At 35.6% G+C, this 25,460-nt stretch overlaps 1 protein-coding gene and 1 pseudogene across 1 annotated transcript in view; one reads left to right on the top strand and one right to left on the bottom strand.

Moving 5' to 3' along the window:
- Positions 1-257: 257 nt before the first annotated feature.
- Positions 258-25,460, bottom strand: part of HDX (highly divergent homeobox) — a 224,018-nt gene continuing 198,815 nt past the window's right edge. Inside the window, exons 9-10 of the mRNA XM_004611643.2 lie at positions 9,396-9,518; positions 258-4,220 (exon numbers count right to left, since the gene is read on the bottom strand). Of these exons, the coding sequence (XP_004611700.2) occupies positions 4,095-4,220; positions 9,396-9,518 (249 nt within the window). The 3' untranslated portion in view covers positions 258-4,094. The remainder of the gene's footprint in view (positions 4,221-9,395; positions 9,519-25,460) is intronic.
- LOC129400318 (U2 spliceosomal RNA) lies at positions 3,027-3,142 on the top strand (annotated as a pseudogene).

The raw sequence follows: 25,460 nt of genomic DNA, 5'->3' as shown, positions 1-25,460 counted from the left end.
GAAAAATATATTGTCCATTTCAGAAGAGTCACTGAATTTCATTGTTGGAATATTAAAATAATCAAAATTATTTTACCTTGAGTGGAAATGTTCTTGCGTCTATCAGATCTTATATAATATTTTCCTCTACATATTTTTGTCTTTCTTGTTATGGCCTTTTTTGGGAGATAAAAACACTTAGAAGGGGACCAATGGTAAGAGAACAAAGACTTAGAAAAACAAACATTAAAATTAAGGAATAGATGTCTGTTAATTGGAAATAATTTATTGTCTCTATAAAAGCTTAAATAAAACCCTATAAAAGTACACATTACAGTCTGATGTGGTTTTAGGATGATAGCATGTTTCAGAGGTAGTACCAGCAAAATGGGATACAAAATTTCTAAGAGGAATAATTCAATAAATTAACGCAAAATAAAATTTTAGTGTGCAGCAACAAATAGTCAGTGTACATTTAATGGAAATAATAAGTATATTTTCATGAAAAATAACACTGTTCTCTTTATCCCCTTAACAAATTTTAATAAAGGTATATTTGAGCAATGGTGCTTACTGTATGTTCACAAGTTAGTAGACCCTCCCTTATGACATTATAAAAATTTTCTGGGTTAACAGTGCTTCTACATAGTGCTATATAGTGCTGTCTGCCTAGGATAATACCAACTTTAAAAACAAACACATTTATTCATTTGTTAGACACAGTGGTACTGATAATTCCCTTAAAATCATAATTGTCAGAATTTTACATTTAAAAATTTGAATAAAAATCTCATACACACAATATTTCTGGTATACAATTACAGCATTTTTCAGAAAATACAGGACTGAATTTTCAGAATTTCTCTTTAAGATGATCACAAGCTGTGAGTCTAAGATGAGGAAACTTTCTTGGGAATGGGTTGAAGTTTTCTCCTATGAAAATAAATTTGATCATGGAGCCTAGAATTCTTCTTAGCATCACTTCTGTTTTGTCCTACAAAGTTACAGACTGCTAACTATAAATGTGGCTTAAAATTGATGCCGCCGTCATTGTACAGCTAATCACTTGGACATCTTTTGAGGTCTTAACATACAGTGTACAGACTATATAGAGATGCAACCTTTTCTTCTCCAAAAATAACATTTCTATGACGTGACTGCAGTAGCAGTACAAAGGACTGCTGTTGATAACACTGTAACAAGATATCCCCAGGTTCCAAAGAGACCAGTTATCTTTGAACATTTGCTTTGATTTGCAGGCATTTCTATTCTGCAGTGTAACTGCAGTTCACATTCTCTTGTGACTAACATTATCTTGGCAGTATGACAATGCTACTTTTTTAAAAGAAAAAAAATATTTTTGGAAGGTAGGGGCCCTTAGATAAACACTTTAGAAACTGTTAACAGCAAGAAGAAAAGCTGAAATCAGGCATAAAAACACAGTTAAAAAGAAAACAAAGGTGTTTTTAAAAAATATTTGCGTCTGTCTTTGTGAGAGATACTTCAGATAGAAGAGTCTGTTTTAATATTGTGTTTTAAAGCTTTAAATAAAACTACCTGTTTTTCTCTCTCGAGTCAGGAAGATACTCATAAAAAAAATAAGTACTGGTAGAAATTTTCGTGGACTAAAATGCTTCAACCAGTTACAATCTATATGTGAAAAAATTCTTTCTTCATAGTAGACTTTTAAAAGCTGACCTTGGAATATTTTTCGAAATATGAAGTACGCAATTTAATATTGCCAGGTATTTTTTTCAGGATACAGATATTTCCTTTGGTTCCTGCTACAGAGCAACCACATTTCATTTTGTAAGTGTATTAATTCCTATGATACCAAAAGAGATACTTCCAGTAAAGAAACAGAAAATACCTAGACACAATGATTAAGTATATTATTTTTACTTTTAGTGTATATCAGAGACTAATATTCATTCTAGGAATCACACCTAGCCGACTCCTCAAATTTGTTAAAATTTTCTACTTAAATTATCTAACTAAACCATTGAAAATTGAAAAAAAAAGTTTGTCATGAAGTTTATGGTTTGCTAAGGAGTAAAAAGTCTATAGCCTTATAACAATAGCACATTTTTGGAGTACGTATTGGGGGATATACAATTAATGGAGTTGAAAGATATAGGAGAGAATCATCTATTCATAAAAGAATCAAAATTTCAATTTTGATACCCGGCACCACAAGTGGTCCCCCAGGAATGAGCCCTGAGTATAGCTGGGTATGGACAAAACATACCCCCACTAGAAAAAAATAGCAAAAGGTTTAAATTAAGATACAAGCCAATAAAATTTAAATATATAGTTCCAACAACATAGGAGACTTGAAGGCTTATCATTTATGTAATTCTAAGAAAGGAATTCTGTTTGTTGTATGCATAGACTTTTTATATTTTTGAGGAGATGATAGCTCTGAAAAAAGTATTCCTAATATCCAAGGTTCATACTCGGCGCTATTTTCTCTGAATGGAATTTGACTTGTCAGTAAGGAGTATTAAACAATCATTTGGAAAGAACCATATGATTCTCAGCTAGAAGAGAGCATACTTTGATGCTTAAATATTTCTACTAACAAAAGAACCATAACAGTAGTATGTCAGCAATATCAAATTGAATAGCTGACAAATTAATTAATCATATCTAGTATTATAAGAGGAGAAATATTAAAATAGTGAGGTTTTTTTTGCATTTAAAAGTTGATATCTGTGACTTTCAAGATTAAAATTGGTTTTACTTACCAACTACAAAAAATATCTGACACAGAATCTAGATGGGCAAATACATCATCATCTGCTTCATTAATTTTTCAGGTATGGGTAGTAACTTAAACTTCTAAAAAATTTCACATTGCTAAGTCACAATGTATGACAATGTGAACTCAGGAAGTAACTGGAACTTTCCTTTCTATGGATGAGTCTAGGTAATGACATGTTGTGCCCTGGAAGAGAAGGTCTATAAGGAATTGTTTACAGTGCATTATATCTGGTACAGTAATAGAAAAACTGAGTGATAGGCTTATTTTAAGAATGTACTCAAAGATCGCTTCTTGGCCTTTTGGCTAAGATCAAGTGAAGAATGTACTCAAAGAATTGTATAAAACCTTTGAATTGAAATTTTAAACTTTTAAATATATTTTCCAAGGTTGGTAGTTTTCTATGAGTCTCACATGAAAATGAGGCAAATTTTTGGGGTAAAGTGCAATGACTAAATTAAAAGATCTCAGTGGTTTGCCTTGACTTTTTGTTTCCTAAATAGGAATTGAAAAGTATTGTGAAGATAGAGATGAACTCATAATATTGGATTATTTTATCTAATTTACTCATATGAATTTACTATCAGTATATGTCATTTGCAGCAATGAAGACTTTCCATTAAGACTAATCTTTTATATTTTGTTGTTGTGCATTTCAGGTTTTTACTTCATGACTGTGAGTTACTTTTTTCATTGTGTGTTTTCTTCTCACTCCAAATATTTGAGTTAGATAAAGAAGACAATAAAAATTTACAATTACATTGTATTAATCATTTCAAGTTTCCGTAACCAAGTTAAATAAAATTTTCTTTAGTTTCATAGGATTTGAAAAATAACCTCTGGATCATCTAGGTTGTATTTTTAATGTTTTGTTTTGAATTCTAAGTTAACTTTCCTGAGTATATGTTAATAATATAAAAAAGAGAGAGGAAGAAAGAAGATGTAATGGCTACCAAAACAATCAAACTCAATAACGTATTAAACAATGTTGAAATATTTTTATTTTTCTGTTGCTGGTCAAAACTTTTACTAAAACTAAGATTCTTATATAAAACCAAAACAAAACTTTTAGAAATTAGACATGCATTTCATAGATAAATGGCTCAAAATTAAGTTCATTTTTACAGTGTTACATCAGCTTAGAAAAACTCTCAAACAAAGCTTTTATATATCTCAAATACATTTTTTTTGCTCTGTAGCCATTATATCTTGTCCATCCTTTACACATTTGTTGTTTTGACAATACATTTGTTTTTCAACTGAAGAATTTTAGGGCAACAGAATTCAGTTATCTTGAGATGCACGTCTGTCAGGTAAGCAATAGACTTTACATATATTACCCTCACCCCTCAAGTCACAAGCTGTCTGAGGCATTTTTCTCTGATAAAGAAGACACAGTGAATGAGGTATCATCAGGCTCCAGTGAAGCATGATCGAAATCCATCTCTTCTAATTCAGGAGGTAAATCTGATAGCAGTGCCTGAGTCAGAAAAAAATCATTTTTGGATTAGTATACTAATATCTATTTAATTTTATGCTAATAAGTCCTGAACCTCTCATATTGGTTACTTCTTATAAATAAAATTTCTCTATTAGGATATCATACAGTATCTTACCTCAAAGAAATATTCTTCATATGCTATTAAGTAACCGGTTACTAGATGTTGATATATAAATTGTGGAGCGATAGCGGTAGGGCATTTGCCTTGCACAAGGCTGACCCGGTTTGATTCCTCCATCCCTATTGGAGAGCCCAGCAAGCTACCAAAAGTATCCCGCCTGCACGGCAGAGCCTGGCAAGCTCCCCGTGACGTATTTGATATGCCAAAAACAGTAACAAGTCTCACAATGCAGACGTTACTGATGTCCACTCCAGCAAATTGATGAGCAACAGGATGACAGTAATACAGTGAATTAGAAGTGAAATAAGTCATTGTTTTAATAAATGTTTTTAGTGTTCAATGGAAATGATTTTCTTACTAATTTTGAGGAAGAAATGATCATTGATAAAGCATTGATAAGAGCTTTAAAATTACATTATCTATTAAAATAGTCCCTTATGTTTATGCTCTTCTTTGGAGAAAGACATTTTACAAATTATCTTATTAGGAAAGTACAAATTATTTTATTAGGAAAGTATTTCACCTATTTTACCATAACAACTTTGAAAGGGAAACTATTTTTTCCATAAGTTATACCCATATCTAGAGATGGTTTATCACTCACCAAAGGAGTTTAACCAGTTTAATCTAGTTTTGTAATCATGTATCTAAAGGAATATTCATTTATATTAATTAATATAAGCTATGGTCCATGAACTAATCTTTGTTATGTTATAATACTTTCATTTGTAGTTGCAGAACATGTGGCTATTCAGGAGAAGAAAAATGATCAATTAGTTTCTGATAAATTAATCTTCCTTAGAGCAAAAAAATATGAAGTGGAGAAAGGAAAGCCTATTCAACATGGGAGTTTAGAAAAACTTGTCACCTATATGCAAAAAATAAACTCAGACCTCTTTCTAAAGCCATGAACAAAAAATGAAGCAAAATAGATTAACAACCATGATTTATCAAATTTTATGTGGATTGATGCCAATTCGACCACCAGAAATAATCAAAGTACTAATTTATTGCTATTATATAAAAATTAATATAATGTTTATGGTCAAATTTAGAAACATTTGTAGAGATTACTTTGGGTTCAGTGGTAAACAAAATTAGTCAAAGCAAAATTAACAAATTAAGTCAGCCATCACCAATTAAATAACAGAAAGATAGGGTCTATTGGATAACATATAAAATATGGTCTTAAAATAAAAATATTATTCTATCTCTCAAATGTGAAATCTATAAATCTATAAACATTGCACTATTTAATTTTGCTGAAATTGAGACTATTTGTAAGTTACCTAAAAGCCTTACATAATTTCTAAGGTTCTAGATTGCAGTAATAAGGTACAGAGGTGGTTTCTTCTTGGCTGTGGTTTACTGATAAGTCTAAGTGAAACAAAGTAATTTCTGATATTGACAATGATAGTCTTTAATAAATATATCACTAGATCTAGTTCAATTCGCAATCTGAAGAAGACAAATTAAAAAAGCAAAAGTCCTCCAATTAACAGAGACTAAACATATGCTTAGTCTTGGAAAATGAAATAAATAACACTCTATGACATTATAAATTCTAATGAAGAAATCTTCAAATCAGAAAAGAACTATTATCTATGTATTTATCTTAGCATTACATGCATTTAATGACTAAAATGATTTTAATACTAAATAGAAAAACTTTAATATCTGATCAAAACACTACTAGTGCTTGAAGGTAATTTATGATTTTTTTTCAGTATTCTACTGATTTGTACCATTGGTACACTAAGTAAATCTTTGGATTATTTAATTTACTAGAAATACCTATTTAATTGGTACCAAAGGAAATGTAATTAACATTTTACTACAGGATTTTTAAAAAATTATTTCTCTTCAGACTTGTGTCATACTTCACAAGAAAATTAAAAACAATTCAAGAGCATGGAGAGATAGTGCAGCAAGTAGAGTGTTTGCCTTGTACACAGTCAAACTCGGTTTAGTCCCTAGCACCACATATGGTCCCCTGAATCCTGCCAGGGGTGATTTTTCAGAGCAGAGTCAAGAGCACCACTAGGTGTGCCCTCAAAACAAAACAAAACAAAATAAAAACCTCTAAAATATATCCTCAATCTGTCTGTAACACTTATTCTAGGCTGTACAATGAGAATGCCAGCTTCCTTAATGTTAATTATTCGTATCTATTTGCAAAGTGGAAAAATTAAAAATCAATAAAATAACTGACCCACCAAGGGTCACATAATGAATTATCAGGTGAAGAGAGACCAAAACAAATGACAGTATAATTGTAACAATACTATTGTTATTATTTCTATTTTGAATTTATTGATCAAATATAACTTTTGGATAATCTAATATTTCAATTAGACATTATTATGCATTTTTAATGCATAGACTGCTTTATTGGGGGAATATATTCTGTAGACTAATCACCTTATTTAATTTATCCAAATAAAGATTAATAGAAGAATGAGGTATTTAAAATATAGAAACTGATGACACAATTTTACTATTTTGTTATGTAGAATAAATATTGATTTTGTATAAACCATGAAATATTTAATTGTGCAATGATCAATTATTGGAGAAAGTTCCTAAATTACACTTGTGGACTGCTTTTGGTATGTTTTTAGAAAATATTTTGGGTTCCATTATACTTGATCACCTATGAAAAAAGTGGTTCTATTTTAGTGCTGCTTATGTAAGTTCTGACTTTGAGCGTAATTTTTATAATTACTTTTCCTTCCTTTCAGTGTTATTTTTATAATATAATATATTTTTATATTTTATAATATATTTAATATTTATTTTATATTTTATAATATATTTAATTTTTATAATATAACAATAAATAACATCTTAATTAATCCATCCTTTATTAAAGTAAAATGAGAGAAAAACAAAGTTCACAATAGTTAATTTACTTATTTGTAAGTGGTATTGAAGATAGAACAGAGTCAGGATTAAGATAAGAATTAGGAAATAAAAATCTGTGTGCTATTCCTAGATGTCAAGAAATATAAACAGCTGCTAATTCATTGGCAATGCAGTTTTTATTTCAAAAGCACTCTGTAACTCTGTGGACCAAGTACATATCTATCACATTTTATATATGATTATAAATTATTGTCTTTTACACTATTGTTTAAAAGTTTATTTTTCTTATAATCATATCCAAGACTATTTAAAAATCTGTAAAAACTCAAGAAACAAAAATATTTTCAATATGACATTAATAAACATAACTCACATAATGAAACAATGTATAACTAAAAGTGGGAAAGAAACTAAAGACTACAGTCATGGAATACCTGGGTATATGTCCAGCTGGGAAGAAAAAAATCATGACAAAGGACAAATAATGTATATACTGGTCTGAACTTCAGGTATAAATTATTTAATTTTAACTTTTGTGGTTCAATACTACGTGAAATAGGGACTTTTTTGCTTTGAAAAAATGACAATATCATTAGGTGCTAAGAATAATATTTTGTGTTTGGTATCTGGAATAGATCAAATATGTGGCATTTTGTTTAGATATAAGGGATACATTTTTGTACTTTTGAGGCATAAGGCTGAATAACAATGTCTTTGCTTTCTTCCTAATAGTTACCTACATGGCAGACTACTAATATTGAATTTTATGTCTCAATGAATCAACACTTTATGATGTAACTAAGAGACAAATTTGATGCAATTTGGATTTGAATAAGACAATTCTAAAATTCCACTTGGCAGACTTAATGAGTCGTTGCACAAATTTCACATTAAAACACAAAACCGAGACTGCTGCCGAGATGTGACCCCGGGGGCCGCACACGCGTGCGGCTCCTCCGCAGCTGCACGAGTGTGAATCCAGACCCAGCTGAACCAATTCAACATGGACTGCTCCTTGCAGATTGTCTCCAGCCAGAGAACTAAGCCGCAACCCCATGCCCGCCCGGGAGGGGAAAGGTATTTCTCTCTCTCGCCTGTCCCATCCCAGGGATGAAGGGCGTGGGGACCTCCATATTATGACGACCACAGATGGGGTTTACCAGCTTGCAATGATCCGAAAGAAATCTCCCTGTACAGAAATACAAAATCGCGCGGCCGCTACTGCGGCCGCGTGACCTCATTTCTCTTCACAGCAGGTCTGACTCTAGTGGGGTGCTCCTAATAATAATGGTGAGGTTTGTGTTGAAATATTGAATGTAACCAAAGTAAATAGAAAGTAAAGTGAAATTAAATTTATCAGTTACAAGGCGGGGGGGCGGGGGGGCGGGATGGGAGGTGTAGTGTTTTTTTTTTTTTTGTCTTCGGTGGTGGCATATGGGCACTGGTGAAGGGATGGTTGTTTCAGCATTTTATGACTAAGACTTAAGCCTGAAAGCATTGTAATTTTCCACATGGTGATTCAATAAAATAAAATTTAAAAAAATAAAATAAAAAATAAAAAAAATACAAAACCGAGAATGTTATTTAGCAATAAATTGTAATAAAATCCACAATGACAAACAATAGACATTATATTACCTGTTTGGTGTACAATGACAATATATTTGTTATACTGGTTAATAGAAATGATGCACTGTAGTCACAAAAGGTTTAATAAATGTGTTTGATATTTTGTAGTATTGAGTAACAACATAATATGAAAAAAGGTAGTTAAATATCTGTGAACTCTAATGGGGGCTGGAAGGTAACTATATCCTAGGAAAGAGGTAAATATCTTATCTCTTTCTTTCACAAAAAGCCCCCCTTCCAATGTGTTCCTTTCCAGTTCTCACATATTAAGGACTTTCTATAAAACTGGTTCACATATTTTTCCTTACTTGAACTTTTCTTAGAAGTAATGACTATATTGATCAATAATTTTGATTTTCCACTAAGTAAGCATACAAAGATAAATACTTTTTTAAAAACTGCTAATGAATGTCACAAAATGCATACTTCCTTTGTGACAACTCATTATTAAATATAAAAAAACAGGAAGAACCAAAAAGTTACACGTGTCAGTTTTCAACATAATACAATAAAGTTTACTAGTCTTTTGTGGTACATACCTGCTGTTGTTCTTTATTGTCAGCTTTCATAGCTAGTATTAAGCTTCTAACGAATGTTTGGAGTTTAAAGTATTTTTGCTTCTGAATTTCTAGCTCATTTTCAAAAAATCTGACTTCTTCGTTCTGACGGAGAAAACATTGAAAAAAAGAAATTAAATTATATAAACCTAGAATGGTAAATATCTTATGCAAAAATATAAAATGCAGTCTAGATCGTTAATATATATAAAATTGTAAATAACTTTAGCATAAACGAATATAATATAGAGAAGGAAATTATACTGTTCTTTAAATATTGACTCTTATTAGTTAAATTAACATTTAGATCAAAATTAATAATATAGAAAATTTACCTTAGAGAGTGACAGAGATTTATTTTATTGAATGTTGATTCACAGAACCAAATGACAATAACTAGAGAGATTATTCTTTGTATCAATCAGGGACTGAAATTTTCACTAAGAAAACTTATTTCTTAGTTTTATTTGAAACATCAAAATAGGTTTGCTGAGTCCTAACACCACCTATATGTAGTCTTCTTTTAAGAAAAAAATTAAATTTAAAAACTGATTTTTTTCTTTTTTAATTTTATTGAATACTGGCTGGAGCGATAGCGCAGCGGTTGGGCTTTCGCCTTTCACGCGGCCAACCCATGTTGGATTCCTCTGACCCCTCTCGAGAGCCCGGCAAGCTACCAAGAGTATGGAGCCCGCATGGCAGAGCCTGGCAAGCTACCCGTGTGTATTGGATATGCCAAAAACAGTAACAATGAGTCTCTCAATGAGAGACATTACTGGTGCCCGCTCAAGCAAATCAATGAGCAACAGGATGACAGTGACAGTGACAGTGAATTACTGTGAGATAGTTACAAACTTTCATGTTTGGGTTACAATCACACAATGAACAAACACCCATCCCTCCAACAGTGCACATTCCCCAGCACCAATATCCCCGGTATAACCCCTCCTTCCCACCCTCCCCCTGCCTCCATGGCAGACAATATTCCGAATAGTCTCTCTCTGCTTTTGGACATTATGGCTTGCAGCACAGACACTGAGATGTCATCATGTTTGGTTCATTATCTACTTTCTGCATGCATCTCCCATCCCAACTGATTCCTCCAGCCTTTACTTTCTTAGTGGTCCCTTCTCTATTCCATCTACCTTATCTCCTCCACCCATAGCAGGCTTCCAGCTATGGGGCAATCCTCCTGGCCCTTGTATCTACTGTCCTTGGCTGTCAGCCTCATGTGATTTTATTCTATACTCCACAAATGAGTGTAGTCCTTGTATGTCTGTCCCTCTCTTTCTGACTCATATTACTGAGCATGATACTCTCCATGTCTATCCATCTATAAACAAATTCCATGACTTCATCTCTCCTAACAGCTGCATAGTATTCCAATGTATATATGTACCAAAGTTTCTTTAACCAGTCATCTGTTTTAGGGCCCTCAGGTTGCTTCCAGATTTTGGCTATTGTGAACAGTGCTGCAATGAATATATAGGTACAGATGTCATTTCTACTGTGCTTTTTTGCATCCTCGGGATATATTCCCAGAATTGGCATTTCAGGGTCATATGGAAGCTCAATTTCTAGTTTTTGAAATTATTATTTACGTATTATTTTCCAGAAAAGCTGGACCAGTCGGTATTGCTTCAAATAGGGAAAGAGCGACCCTTTTCCCCCACATCCACACCAGCACTGGTTGCTTTTGTTCTTTTAAACTCCTAGAAAAAAATGGTCGATATAGTAAAGTGGCAGGTTACAAAATCAATACCCAAAAGTCCATGACTTTCATATATACAAATAATTAAAGAGAAGAAAGAGACATTAAAAAGCAATCCCGTTTACAATAGTACCTCAGAAAATCAGGTGCCTTGGAATAAGCTTAACCAAAGAGGTGAAGGACCTATAAAAGGAAAATTAAAAAACACTACTACGAAAAATAAAGGAGGGGGGGCTGGAGCGATAGCACAGCGGGTAGGGCGTTTTCCTTGCACGCGGCCGACCCGGGTTCTAATCCCACTGTCCCATATGGTCCCCTGAGCACCGCCAGGGGTAATTCCTGAGTGAAGAGCCAGGCGTAACCCCTGTGCATCGCCGGGTGTGACCCAAAAACCAAAAAAAAAATAAAAATAAAGGAGGACACTAGGAAATGGAGACACATCCCCTGCTCATGGATAGGGAGAATTAACATTGTCAAAATGGCAACAATGCTCAAAGCACTATGAAATTTAATGCAGTCCCTATTAGGATACCCATGACATTTTTCAAAAAAATAGACAAAACACTCCTGAAATTCGTATGGAACAATAAACAAATATTACAATTGTTCAAATTGTAATATTCACTACAACCTCAATATAAGACATGAATTTATAAGGTACATAGAGGAAAATGTAGGCAGAACTCTCCATGACAATGAAGATAAAAGCATCTATAAGGATGAAATAGCACTGAGCATGCAAGTGGAAGCAAATATAAACAAATGGGTCTACATCAAATTATGAAGCTTCTGCACCTCAAAAGAAATAGTGACCAAAATACAGAAAGAGCCCACAGAATGGGAAAGAATATTTGCCCAATATCTACCCTTTTGATAAGGGATTAATTTCCAGGATATACAAGACACTAGTAGAATTGTATAAAAAAACCTCCAACCCCATCAAAAAATGGGGAGAAGAAATGAACAGAAGTTTCCTCAAAAAAGAAATACAAATGGTCAAATAGCACATGAAAAATGCTCTACCTTGATAGTCATCGGGGAGATGCAAATCAAAACAGCAATCAGATATCATCTCACACCACAGAGACTGGCAGATATTCAAGAAACAGATTTTTGACCCAGGCTCCCTTCACTATTTTGGCTTAGTTGTATAGGAAAAGCACAAGAGACTAGGATTTGGGGATAATTTAGTTCCCGTTTTATCAATAACTGTGTATACTTGGGTAAGCCAATTAACCTTTCTGACTCTATGTATCATTAAAACAAAATACTAGTAATCTTTGACAATTATAGCTTTAAGGATTAGAAGGCTATATAAACAACCATGAAAATGCACTATATTTTTCCTATTCAAGTTACAGTAGTCAAGAAAATGTGTTATTAACAAAATGGTTGGCATATAGATGAATAACATAGACCAGATCTATCTCTCTAGCCAGCTGGCTCTGAGGACTACCAGCTTTGAACCCCTAGATACACTAAGCAAAATAACAGCAACAACAACAATAATAATAGTAATACAAAATCCCACTTTTTTTGCAAAAATTCTGAGGTTTAGGATACTTTAGGGACAAAGGATAATTTTCAAAATGCAGCAGTTGAGCTCTTCTAAGCTTATATCTTTTTAAAAAGAGAAAATATTTAATTTTTATACACTAGATAATCCTACAAAAATGAACAAGAAATGGATCACAGTCATAAGAATGCAACCAGGGATTATAAAACTTCCAGTTAGAGAGAAGAGAAAATACTTCTATTCTATTGTTAGTAAAACTTTTGTTTAAAACACAAAGCACTGTAGCAGTACTGTCTTCCCTTTGTTCATCAATTTGCTCGAGCGAGCACCAGTAACGTCTCCATTGTGAGACTTGCTACTGTTTTTGGCATATTGAATATGTCACGGGTAGCTTGCCAGGCTCTGCCTTGAGGGCGGGATACTCTTGGTAGCTTGCCGGGCTCTCCAAGAGGGATGAAGGAATCGAACATGGGTTGGCCGCCTGCAAGGCAAACACCCTACCCTCTGTGCTGTGATAAATACAAAGCATTAAATTTTAAAAAATTCAAAATTAATTTTTAAAACAGGTTTTTTTTATTTTATTGAATCACTGTGAAATAGTTACAAGCTTTCATATTTGGGTTACAATCACACAATGAACAAACACCCATCCCTCCAGCAGTGCACATTCCCCACCAGCAATTTTCCTGGTATACCCCTTTCCCACCCTCCCCCTGCCTCCATGGCAGACAATATTCCCCATACTCTCTCTGAACTTTTGGCATTATGGATTGCAACACAGACACCGAGAAGTCATCATGTTTGGTCCATTATCTACTTTCGGCATGCATCTCCCATCCCAACTGATTCCTCCAGCCATCATTTTCTTAGTGATCCCTTCTCTATTCCATCTGCCTTCTCTCCTCCACTCATGAAGCAGTCTTCCAGCTATGGGACAATCCTCCTAGCCCTTGTATCTACTGTCCTTGGCTGTCAGTCTCATGTGAAAACATGAATTTTTTTTAACTTTATTGAGACAACATGACTTTCAAAGTTTTTCATAATGCTGTTGTTTCAGGAACTCAATGTCCCAACATCAATCGTTTTAGAAGTGACCTTTCCCAAACCAATGTCCCCAGTGGACCACCCAACCCTAAGCCTTCCTTTCCACCTTAGTAGGCACATCTAGTTTGTATTGGTTGTTACAACATGCACTACAACAAAAAGTACATTTGCATTAATAATTTCCTTTATAGTCAGGGTTGTTACTGGGATGGTACATGTCCTCTAGCTCTGTGATGTTGCACACGTGTTTTCTATCAGAAAGAAGGAAAGTGATTAAAAAACATATTTGCTCTTGGGCTTAAGAAATTTCTGAGAGTATAGAGAGCTTGCCTTGCACTGAGCTGACCCGGGTTCCATCTCTGGAACCTGATATTTTACCCTGAACATTGCCAGGAAACATACCTGAAAACCGAGTCAGGAGTAAGCACTAGTACATCCAGGTGTGGCACCCCCAACAACAACAACAAAACGCAGAGAAACACAAGCTACTTAATAGAGAACATATTTATGTTAAATATCTGATTGAGGAAATGTTAGCAAATCTTGCAATTATAGATCCAGATGTAGAATTAAAAAGAGACAAGCTATTTTGACAAAGAATTCAAAAGCATATCAATAAACAATAAATACATGAAAAATATTTAAAATCATTTGTCATCTAAAACATGACTGGACTGGAGCTATAGTACAGCTGGTAGGGCATTTGCCTTGCACATAGCCGACCCAGGTTCGATTCTTTTGTCCCTTTCAGAGACCCAGCAAGCTACCAAGACTATTCTGCCTGCATGGCAGAGCCTGGCAAGCTACTTGTGGCGTATTCTATATGCCAAAAAACAGTAACAACAAGTCTCACAATGGAGAAATTAGTGGTGCCCAGTCGAGCAAATCGATGAACAACTGGACGATAGTGCTACAGTGCAGACAAGTCATCAAAAACTGTAAATTGAATCCACAATGAAATGTCAATGGTAACTGATAGTTAAAATTAAAGATATTGACAATAGCCATTACTGGTCAGTATTTGAAGCAATTAGAAGTTTCAGATATTGCTGATAGTAGTGTAAAACAGTGCAGCCACTTCAGAAAAAGTTTTGGCAAATGATTATTAAATCAAAAGTACTACTACTTTCTTATCCAAGGAGAAAAAATACACAAAGTCATTAACGAATTCTCATAGCATCTTTATTTTTAAAGGCTCTAAAGTGAAAAATGCATGTATTTCATCTACAGTAAATAAGCAAATTGCAATCACATTTAATTAACTGTGTTTATTGGTAAATGTTGATTGATCTAGCCATATAAAAAGACAAAAATCATTGAAAGTAAGAATTCAAATTAAACATTAAATAATAAATTTATAAATTATATGCTTTCCATGAAATTATCATTAAAGTAAGAGAAGTAGAGTGGTAACAGTGCACAGGCTGGGCTAGGACCAAAAAATAGCTGTGTGGAATGGAGGGCCCCAGCCTGGAAGCAGCGCACAACTAGGGCCACAGGGTGCAAGGATTATTACCTCAAATTACTTGGCAGAGGAACGGTAGGGGTAGATTCCCACTCTTGGGCTACTGGTGTGGCCATTTAATATCCCTCACCATATTTTATAAGAATCACAAATTACCTTTTTATACGTAACTCTCACTAGGACACCCTGACCACCCCAATCACATTAGGCCAATAAACATTAAACCCTACCCCAACATTACATCAAAACACAGAAGCAACAGTGTGTGAAAATCCAAGCTACAAAGGTCACAATAGTAAAACAACACAAAAACTAACTAAGCTTAATGACTGAAGACACTAGCCCAGATGAAAAGTCAGTAATAGTGAGCTATACACCTCTCTGATAAGGAGTTTATAATGAAGATGTAAAGGATGCATGAGGAGGTCAAAAAGACAACAAATCCATATCCGATAAAATACAAGAGGACATGAGAGCTGAAATGAGAAAATTGCAAACAAATATACAAACAAAAATAACAGATCTGAAAAACCTAGTAGCTGAAATGAAAAACTCACTGGAAGTCGTCAGCAGTAGAGTACCAACTGCTGAGGACAGACTCAGTGAGCTCCAGGATAAAATGCAGGGAATCTCCAGACAACAGCAGAATAGAAAAGAGCGTCAAACTAAATCAACATATCATAAGAGAACATTTGGATGAATTCAAGAACAATGTAAGAATAATTGAGTCCTCGGGGACAGGAAGAAAACACTGATGAAGAAGAAAATACCAAACCCATCATTGCTGAAAAGTTGCCAGAGTTGAGTGCATACACAAGAATCCAAAGAGGCTCAAAGGGTACCAGGTAAAAGAAATCCCAATAATAATACTCCAAGACACATCCTAATCAGAATGATAAAAACCATAGATAGAGATAGAATACTGAAAGCAGCAAGATCAGAGAAGGAAATTGCTTACAAAGGAGCATCCTTAAGATTTACAGCAGTCTTATCTGATGAAACATTCGGGACCTGAAGACAGTGGTGGCATATAGTGAAAAAATCAATGAAATGAGTGCCACACCAAGAATACCTGTCTAGACTTTCATTCATATATGAATGAACAACACACAGATTCATTGACAAACAAAAACTCAGGAACTACATAGCCAGTGGTTATGAGAAAAACTAAATGGGCTACTTCAAATACACCAAACTCCAGCAGAAAGATGGGACAAAACCCCATAACAATAATCTCTATGAATGTCAATGTGCTTAATGCACCAATTAAGAGACACAAAGTGGTAGAATGAATCAGGAAATCGATCCCAACACTCAGCTGCCATTAAGAAACACACCTGAACAGTCAGAGCACACACAGACTTAAGTTAAAGGCTGGAAAACAATTCTACAAATAAACAACACCCTCAGAAAAGCTGGGGTGGCCATACTAGTATCAGACCACATAGACTTCAGATGAAAGAGGGTATAAGAAACAGTTAAGGCAATTTATTAATGAACAGGAGATCTGTACATCAGGATGAACTCACACTCCTAAATGTATATGCACCTAATGAGGGACTAGAAAATACATAAAACAACTGCTTGACTTTTGTTTAACGCCCAGCACAAAATGTCAGATCAAAATGTATTAATGATCCCAATACCTGACCTGAATCCATAAGGTACATGGAGCAAAATGTAGGCAGAACTCTCCATGATATCAAAGCTAAAAGCACCTCTAAGGATGAAACACCAGTGACCAAGCATGTGGAAACAAAGATAAACAAAGATAAACATTAAACTCAAAATTTCCTGCACCTCAAAGAAACAGTGAACAAAATGCAGAGAGAGCCCATGGAATGGTAAAAATTACCAATACCCATCAGATAAGGGGTTAATATCCAGGATATACAAGACACTGGTAGAACTTTATTAAAAAAACCCTCTAACCTCATCAAAAATGGAGAGAAGAAATAAACAGAAACTTCCTCAAAAATAGAGTTGGCTAAAAGGACATGAAAAATGCTCTACATTGCTAATCATCAGGGAGATGCAAATCAAAACAACAATGAGATATAAACTTACACCACAGAAACTGGCACACATCAAAAAGAACAAGAACAACCAGTGCTGGCATGAATACGAGGAGAGAGGGACTTTCATTCTTTGTTGGTGGGCATGCGGACTGGTCCAGCAGTTTTGGAAAACAATATGCACATCCATCAAAAACTAGAAATTGAGCTGCCATACGACCTAGCAATACCACTTCTGGGAATATATCCCAGGGGTGCAAAAAAAAAAAAACCACTGTAGAAATAACATCTGGACTTGTCTGTTTACTGCAGCACTGTTCACAATACCCAGAATCTGAAAAACACACAGATGACTGGTTAAAGAACTATGGTACATCTACACATGGACTACTATGCAGCTGTTAGAAAAGATGAAGTCACAAAATTTGCTTATAAGTGGATGGGCATGGGAAGTTTGATGTGAAGATAAATTAGCCAGAAAGAGAGGGACAGACATAGAATGAATGTACTCATTTGTGAAATATAAAATGACACAATATGAAATTAATACCCAAGGACAGTAGAGACAAGGGCCAGGAGTATCAGTTCACAGTTTAGAAGGCTGCCTCATGAGGAGGGAGGAAAAGGCAGTTGGGGTGAAGAAGGAACCATAAAGTCAATGATGGTTGGAGGGATCACTTGGCAGATGAGATATGTGCTGAAAGTAGACTAAGGACCAAATATGATGACCTCCAATTGTTTGCATTGCAAACCATGAAGCCCAAAGCAGACAGAAATTGAGAAGAAAGGTGCCCCCCATAAGTACAGGGGGTGAAATGTGGTGGAGTGGCGGGAGGGATACTTGGGACATTGGTGGTGGAAAATGCACACCGGTTGAAGAATTGATATTCGATCATTGCATGACTGAAACTCAATAATGAAAGCTTTGTAGCTGTATTTCATGGTGATTCAATAAAAATACTGCTAATAGACTTAAAGGAAAACATTGATAGGGGCCAGAGCGATAGCACAGATGGTAGGGCGTTTGCCTTGCACGAGGCCGACCCGGGTTCGATCCCTGGCATCCCATATGGTCCCCCAAGCACTGCCAGGGGTAATTCCTGAGTGCAAAGCCAGGAGTAACCCCTGAGCATTGCTGGGTGTGACCCAAAAAGCAAAAAAAAAAGAGAAAAACATTGATAGCAGCACAATAATAGGTGGATATTTCAAAACTGCTTTGTCACCTCTCAATAGATCAACCATATTAAAACTCAGCAAGGATATACTTTATTTGAGGGAAAAAAATGGGAGAGAGGGGGTTAGAAGACAAATACAAGACATTTCATCCCACATAAGCAGCATACCCATTCTTCTCCATTGTACATGGGACATTATCCAAGATTCTCCCAAGCCACAGGCTTGTCTTTTTAACTGTCTTCTTGTATCCATACAAAAAGCATTTTTTTAAATAGCTGACCATGCAAAGGAAATTAAGGAGAAGAAAAAGACAATATTTACAAGTCAGAATTTGATCAGGAGACAAAGGTAATTGACAGGTTGAAGGGAAAGCAACAAACACAAGATCCCAGCAGCCAGGGAGGAAGAGCAAACCAATATTATCCTACATTGCCACATAAATAGTTTAACCTCACAGCTTAAGATCTTTCAAAATGACCAATAAAAGAAGCCCAAACAAGGCAAGATGAAGGGAATAATAAAACTTGGAGAAAATTAGCAATCTGCAAGCTCAAAAACAATCTGAAGTATCAATAAAACCAAGAGCTTCTTTTTTAAGAAAATAAAATCGATAAATTCTAAAGGGACTCATAAAGAAAGAGAGAACCCAATAAACAGAATCATAAATGAAAAAGGGGCATCCCAAGAGAAATTATAGACATTCAAAAAATCATCAAAGATTTATTTCAGAATCTTTATGCCATGAAACAAGAGAACCTCAAAGAAATGGAAAATCCCTGGATTCCTATATCCTTCAGATAAACTAAGAAGATTTGGAATACCTTAACAGGTCTATCACTATTGAGAAAATTGAAATGGTGATCAAAAACAAAAGCTTTAGCCCAGATGGATTCACTAGTGATTTTTTCCAAACCTTTAGGAAGTTGAACTCTAATACTTTTAAAAGTTTCTGAGGGGGGAGAAAGGGACTCTTCTTCACTGCTGCTGGGAATGCCGACTGGTTCAGCCCTTTTGGGAAACAATATGGACAATTCTTAAAGAATTAGAAATTGAGCTCCCATTTGATCCAGCAATACCACTCCTGGGAATATATCCTAGAGAGGCAAAAAGGTATAGTAGAAATGACATTTTATTTCTATGTTCATTGCAGCACTGTTTACAATAGTCACAATCTGGAAAAAACCGGAGTGTCCAAAAACAGATGACTGGTTAAAGAAAACTTGGTACATCTACACAATGGAATACTATGAAGCTGTTAGAAAGCATGAAGTCATGAAATTTGGGTGTAAGTAGATCAACATGGAAAGTATCATGTTGAGTGAAATGAGTCAGAAAGATAGAGACAGACATAGAAAGATTGTACTCATATGTGGAATATAATGTAGCAGAGAGTTACGAGCTGGCAATGATGCAACTTCTGGCAGAAATATCTCTGGACTCAGATACTAAAATACTAAAATACAGAAATCCAAAAATTCGCAGCCGCTATTGTGGCCACACGGCCTCATATTCTTCATTCTCAGCAATGAAAAACAAATTATCAAATGCTTCCTTTCCAGCAGGTCCGACTTTGGGGGGGGGGTCCAAACAATAATAGTGAGTTTTTTGTTGAAACATTGAATGTAATCGAAGTAAAGAGAAAGTAAAGTGAAATTTATCAGCTACACAGGCGGGGTGGGGGTCTGGGAGGGTGAGGGGTGGGGGGGAGGTTTACTTTGGTTCTTGGTGATGGAATATGTGCACTGGTGAAGGGATGGGTGTTTGAGCATTGTGTAACTGAGACTTGAGCCTGAAAGCTTTGTAACTTTCCACATGGTGATTCAATAAAAAATCATCTAATTATAAAGCAATGATTGTTAATAAAAATAAAGTATACATTATTTTAAAAAATAAAATAGCTAACAAGGCCCCCCAAATTTTTTTCTGAGGAAATCGAAGTAACAGAAAAACTTCCAATATATTCTATGAAGCAAGTATCACCCTGATAACAAAAATAAAGATAGACACCACAAAAAAGAGAATTACATGCTGATAATCCCTCATGAACACAGATGCAAAGATCTGCAAGCATGGTTTAACATTCACAAGTCAATCAAAATAACACACCATATCAATAATAGTAAAAATAATAAGCAATATCCTGTCAATAGATGCAGAGAAAGCGTTTGACAAGATACAGAACGTCATGATAAAAACTATCAACAAAATGGGAGTTGAAGAACCTTTCCTTAGCATAGTCAAAGCCATCTACCACAAGCCCACAGCCAACATTATAATCAATTGAGAAGAAATAAATGTCATCCCTCTGAGATTGGGGACATGACAACTTTGTTCACTCTCACCACTTCTATTCAATATAGTACTGGAAGTAATTGCCATAGAACTTAGTCAAGTAAAATATATCAAATGCATTCATATAGGAAAGGAAGGTGTCAAGCTATCACTATTCACAGATAATACAGTATTATACTTAGAAAATCGAAAAGGTGCAACAGAAAATCTCCTAGAGACAACAGATTTGTACAGTAAAGTGGCAGGTTCCAAATCAAGACTGAAAAGTCCATGACTTTCCTATATAAAATAATAAAAGAGAAGAAAGAGATATTTTTAAAAATTCTGTTCACAATTTTGCCTCAGAAAACCAAGGATCCCGGATTCATATTTTTAAAATTAGGAATACTACTGTTTATTCAGCCATTGATTAAGCTGATTGAATTGGGCATGAACTCCATGTTAGTTTTTTAAATTCAGAAGGTTAATTTTATTTTGTTATTATTTATTATTTTTAATCACCATGAGATACAGTTACAAAGCTTTTCTGTTTGAGTTTCAGTCATACGATGATCGATCACGCAACCCTCCACCAGTGCCCATCTTCCACCACCAAGGTCCCCACTAACCCCCCCATTCGACCCCTCCCATGGCCTCTATGGCAAACAATCTCCCCCATACTCTCTTTTGTATTGCCTGTTATGAATAGCATAAGATGTTGCGCTACAGCTCTTGTGCCTACGTGCTCCTGGAATTCTAAAATTTTAGATAATTAGGTTCTGGAGAAATGTCTGCAGTGACTCCTGGTTCAGAGATTCATTCGTATGTCTCTGGATCATGACTGTTAAGAGCTTAAGTAGCAGCTGGAGGCAATTTGTGGGCATGACCTCCAGGGTCCCATGGGAATGAGGGGGGTGTTGAGAAGGACCAGCCCATCTGCTATGCCTTGAGGCCTGGAGTTTGCCGTCACTGAAACCGAGTAACTGCACTTCTTCTTGGGTTCTGGAAGTTGTTCGCTGTCAGGGTTTTTCGAGGACAGGTGGAGAGATAACACCTGCCCCCATCTGAGGCATCCAGTGAAGTTGGCCTGGCTGAAGGTCTGGAGGCATCTCTGCAGGGTGCTACTCAGTTCAGAGATTCATTTGTGTGTCTCTGAATCATGGCCATTAAGGAGCTTAAGTAGTTGCTGGAAGCAGTTTGTGGGCATGACCTCCAGGGTCCTATGGGGACAGGGGATGAGAGGAACTGGCCCATCCTCTATCCCTTGAGGCCTGGAGTTTGCCGTCAATGAACCCACATATCTGCACTTCTCATTTGGTTCTGGAAGTTGGTGGCTGCCAGGTTTTTTGGGGTGCAGGTGCAGGAAGATGCCTACCCTGATCTGAGGCACCCTGTGAAGTTGGCCTGGCTTAAAGTCCAGAGGCATCTCTACAGCGAGCTTTTCGGTTTGAAGATTCTTTTGTGTGTCTCTGGATCATGGCCCTTATTTCCATCTTTTCCAGAGAGAGAAACTATTGGCATAGGCCCTGCCTGGCACACCCATTTGCCGACAGCATGCTGCACCGTCAGCCCTAATTGTGGTTTTTGATCTCTTTCGAGAGTTATGGGTCTCTGAAAAAGGCCAACAAATAAGCTTGTACAGCTGAGCCAGAGGTGGTTTGTGGATTTGATTCCCACATACCTAACTTTTGGCCGTTTAATTTCTTGGTAAACTTGGCCCCAAGTTGTTGGGGTCTCACCAAAGGCAAAGAGGCAATTTTGGGGTATCAGAAAGTCTGAAGGCACCATCAGGCTAATGATGTACTTGCCCTGCATTTACAGGTTGAACTACTGGTGCACCATACCCTCTGCCCCCCAGATTCATCTTAAAGGAAGAACTAAGCAGCTGTTAGCAAAAAGTGAAGAAGTAAAATTCTCTTATAAATGTGTGGATATGGAGAATATCTTGCTAAGTGAAATGAGTGAGAAATAGAAAAACAGACATAAAATGACTGCACTCATTTCTTGGATATAAAATAACATAGTATGATACTAACACCAAAGGATAGTAGAAACAAGTCCCATGAGGATTGGTCCATGTTTGGAAGCCTGCCTCATGAGCTGTAGGAGAGGTCATTTGGGATAGAAAAGGAAGCACTATGATATTGATGATTTGAGGGATCACTCTGAATGGGAGATATGTGCTGAAAGTAGATAAAGGACCAAACACGATGACCTTTTGGTATCTGTATTGTAAACCATAATGCCCCAAAGTAGAGAGAAAGAAGAAAAGTCCCTTCCATAGAGGTAGGTGGGGGGACAAGGGTGAGTGTGGGGTGGGGATGGCGGGAGGGATACTGGAGACATTGGTGGTGGTAACTTTACATCACAGAGCTGATGTCTGTTCTATCTTTTGCACACATCACAGATCCCCAAGCCACAAAAGGGGTTATTTCTGAGTTCAGAGACAGATGTCATTCTGGAGCACATACTGGTGTGGCCCCCAAGTCAAAGCCAACCAAATAAAACACCTCCACCCCAAAGGAAATAAAAAAACAGAGAAAAATTAATTGAAGTAGTAACCTTCAATGGACTGGAGCCATAGCACAGCGGGTAGGGCATTTGCCTTGCACCCAGCCAACCCGGGTTCGATTCCTCCATCCCTCTCGGTGAGCCCAGAAAGCTACTGAGAGTATCCCACATGCACGGCAGAGCCTGGCAAGCTACCCAGGGCATATTCGATATGATAAAAACAGTGACAAGTCTCACAATGGAGATGTTACTGGTGCCCGCTCGAGCAAATAGATGAACAATGGGACGACAGTGCTACAGTGCTACAGTTAACCCTATATGCACTACTATTTCAATTGAGAGTATACAGTTGTATGGGCAACATTCAATATGAAAACATATTTACTGTTACTGTGCCAATAAATCTGGTGGGGGAATGGGTGTTGGAATATTGTATTTCATGGTGATTATATATATGTGTGTGTATATATGCATATATATATGAGAAGCATTCAATGTAACTTGAAAAAATACTGTAAATTTGCTGTAGATATTATACAGTTAGTAAGGCATTTGCCATTCACACAGCTGATGTCTGTTCTATCTTTTGCACACAGTACAGATAACCCAAGCCACAAAAGGGGTTATTTCTGAGTCGAGAGACAGATGTCATTCTGGAGCACATACTGGTGTGGCCTCCAAGTCAAAGCCAACAAAATAAAACACATCCATCGCAAAGGAAATAAAAAACAGATAAAAATTAATTGAAGTAGTTAACCCTATATGCACTACTATTTCAATTGAGAGTATACAGTTGTATGGACCACATTCAATATGAAAACATATTTACTGTGCCAGTGAATCTAGTAACTCAATCTAGAATTTATTTTACCTTTTTGGCTGCAGTCTATTAATATGATTCAAACCAAATCATAAACAACTTTGTAATTGTGTATCTAACAGTGATTCAATATAAAAGTTTTAAATAAATGGTAATTGAATCAGTTGAAAATGACAAGTCAGACCAAATTCCTTAATCAGAATCACACTGTAGAAATCTAAGCAATAATTAAGCATATATTATAATGAGAGTTGAAGGAACCACAACATAATTAAAGTCATTTACTACAAGCCCACAGCAACATTGTACTTAATGGTGACAAATTAAAAACTTCCCCTCTAATATCACGCATTTATAAAGGTTGCCCCTTTTCACCACATAATTCAATTTTGTAAAGTCCTTGCAATAGCGATTAGGCAAAAAATGGATATTAAAGGCATTCAGATTATAAAAGAAGAAACCAAACTCTCACTTTTGTGAATCACATGCTTGTATACTTATAAACCCTAAAGACTTCAAAAAATGTCCTAGAAATAACAGAATTGTACAGTAAAGTGGCAGGCTAAAAACTAAATATGTAGAATTTCATGGTTTTTATTTATGCAAATAACAGGATGAAAGAGAGAAACTTAAGAAAAAAATCCCATCCACAAGTGTGCCTCAGAAAATCAAGTATGTGGGAATCAACTTTGAAAAAAGAGAAGAAAGTCTCATAAAAAAGAAATTATAAGTCACTAGCAAAAAGCATAAAGCAGACCACAAGGAAATGGAAACACATTCACTATTCAGGAATTGGAAGGATCAACATTGTCAAAATGACATACTGTAAAAAAATCATACACCTCCCTCCTCGAGTAGCCCGAGAAATCATAGATTGAGGCTCTTCTTCCCTCAACTTCAAACTATACTATAATAAGGAGTAGCAATCAAGGAAGTGTGGTGCTACAATCAGGACGAATTCTCAGACCAGTAGAATAGAATTAAGATATTAGTCCTTAAGCAGCTCATGGACAATTAATATTCGATAAAAAGAGCAAAAATTATGAGGTGGAGCAAGGAAATCTTTTTCAACAGATGTTGTTGGTATAATTTATCAGTCACAAGCTAAAAATGGATGCAGACTCCTTTCTAAAGCAATGTACAAAAACTAAATCAAATAGTTTAAAATTCTTGATATCAGAAAGGAATCCATAAATTATATCAAGGATAGCATAGGCAGAACACTCCATCACACTAACACAAGAGGTATCTTCTTCAATGATTCAGTGCCATTGCCAAGAAAACTGAAATTCAGATAAACGAATAAGGCTAAATCAAACAAGAATTTTCTGAACTGTAATGAAACTACGACCAGAAAAAAAGTACATCTAACAGACTGGAAGATAATATTTTCTTAGCAGTCATCATATAAAGGGTTAATATCAAAGATTATATATCTGCACTAGCAGAACTTTACAAGAAATAAACAGAAGAATTCCCTTGTGTAGATGTACAAAAGTTTCTTTAACCAGTCATCTG

The sequence above is a fragment of the Sorex araneus genome, chromosome X, assembly GCF_027595985.1.
Source record: "Sorex araneus isolate mSorAra2 chromosome X, mSorAra2.pri, whole genome shotgun sequence".
In the NCBI taxonomy this organism is placed as follows: Eukaryota; Metazoa; Chordata; class Mammalia; order Eulipotyphla; family Soricidae; genus Sorex; species Sorex araneus.
The sequence above is the reverse complement of the archived record's forward strand: the minus strand, read 5'-3'. Positions and strand labels throughout refer to the sequence as shown.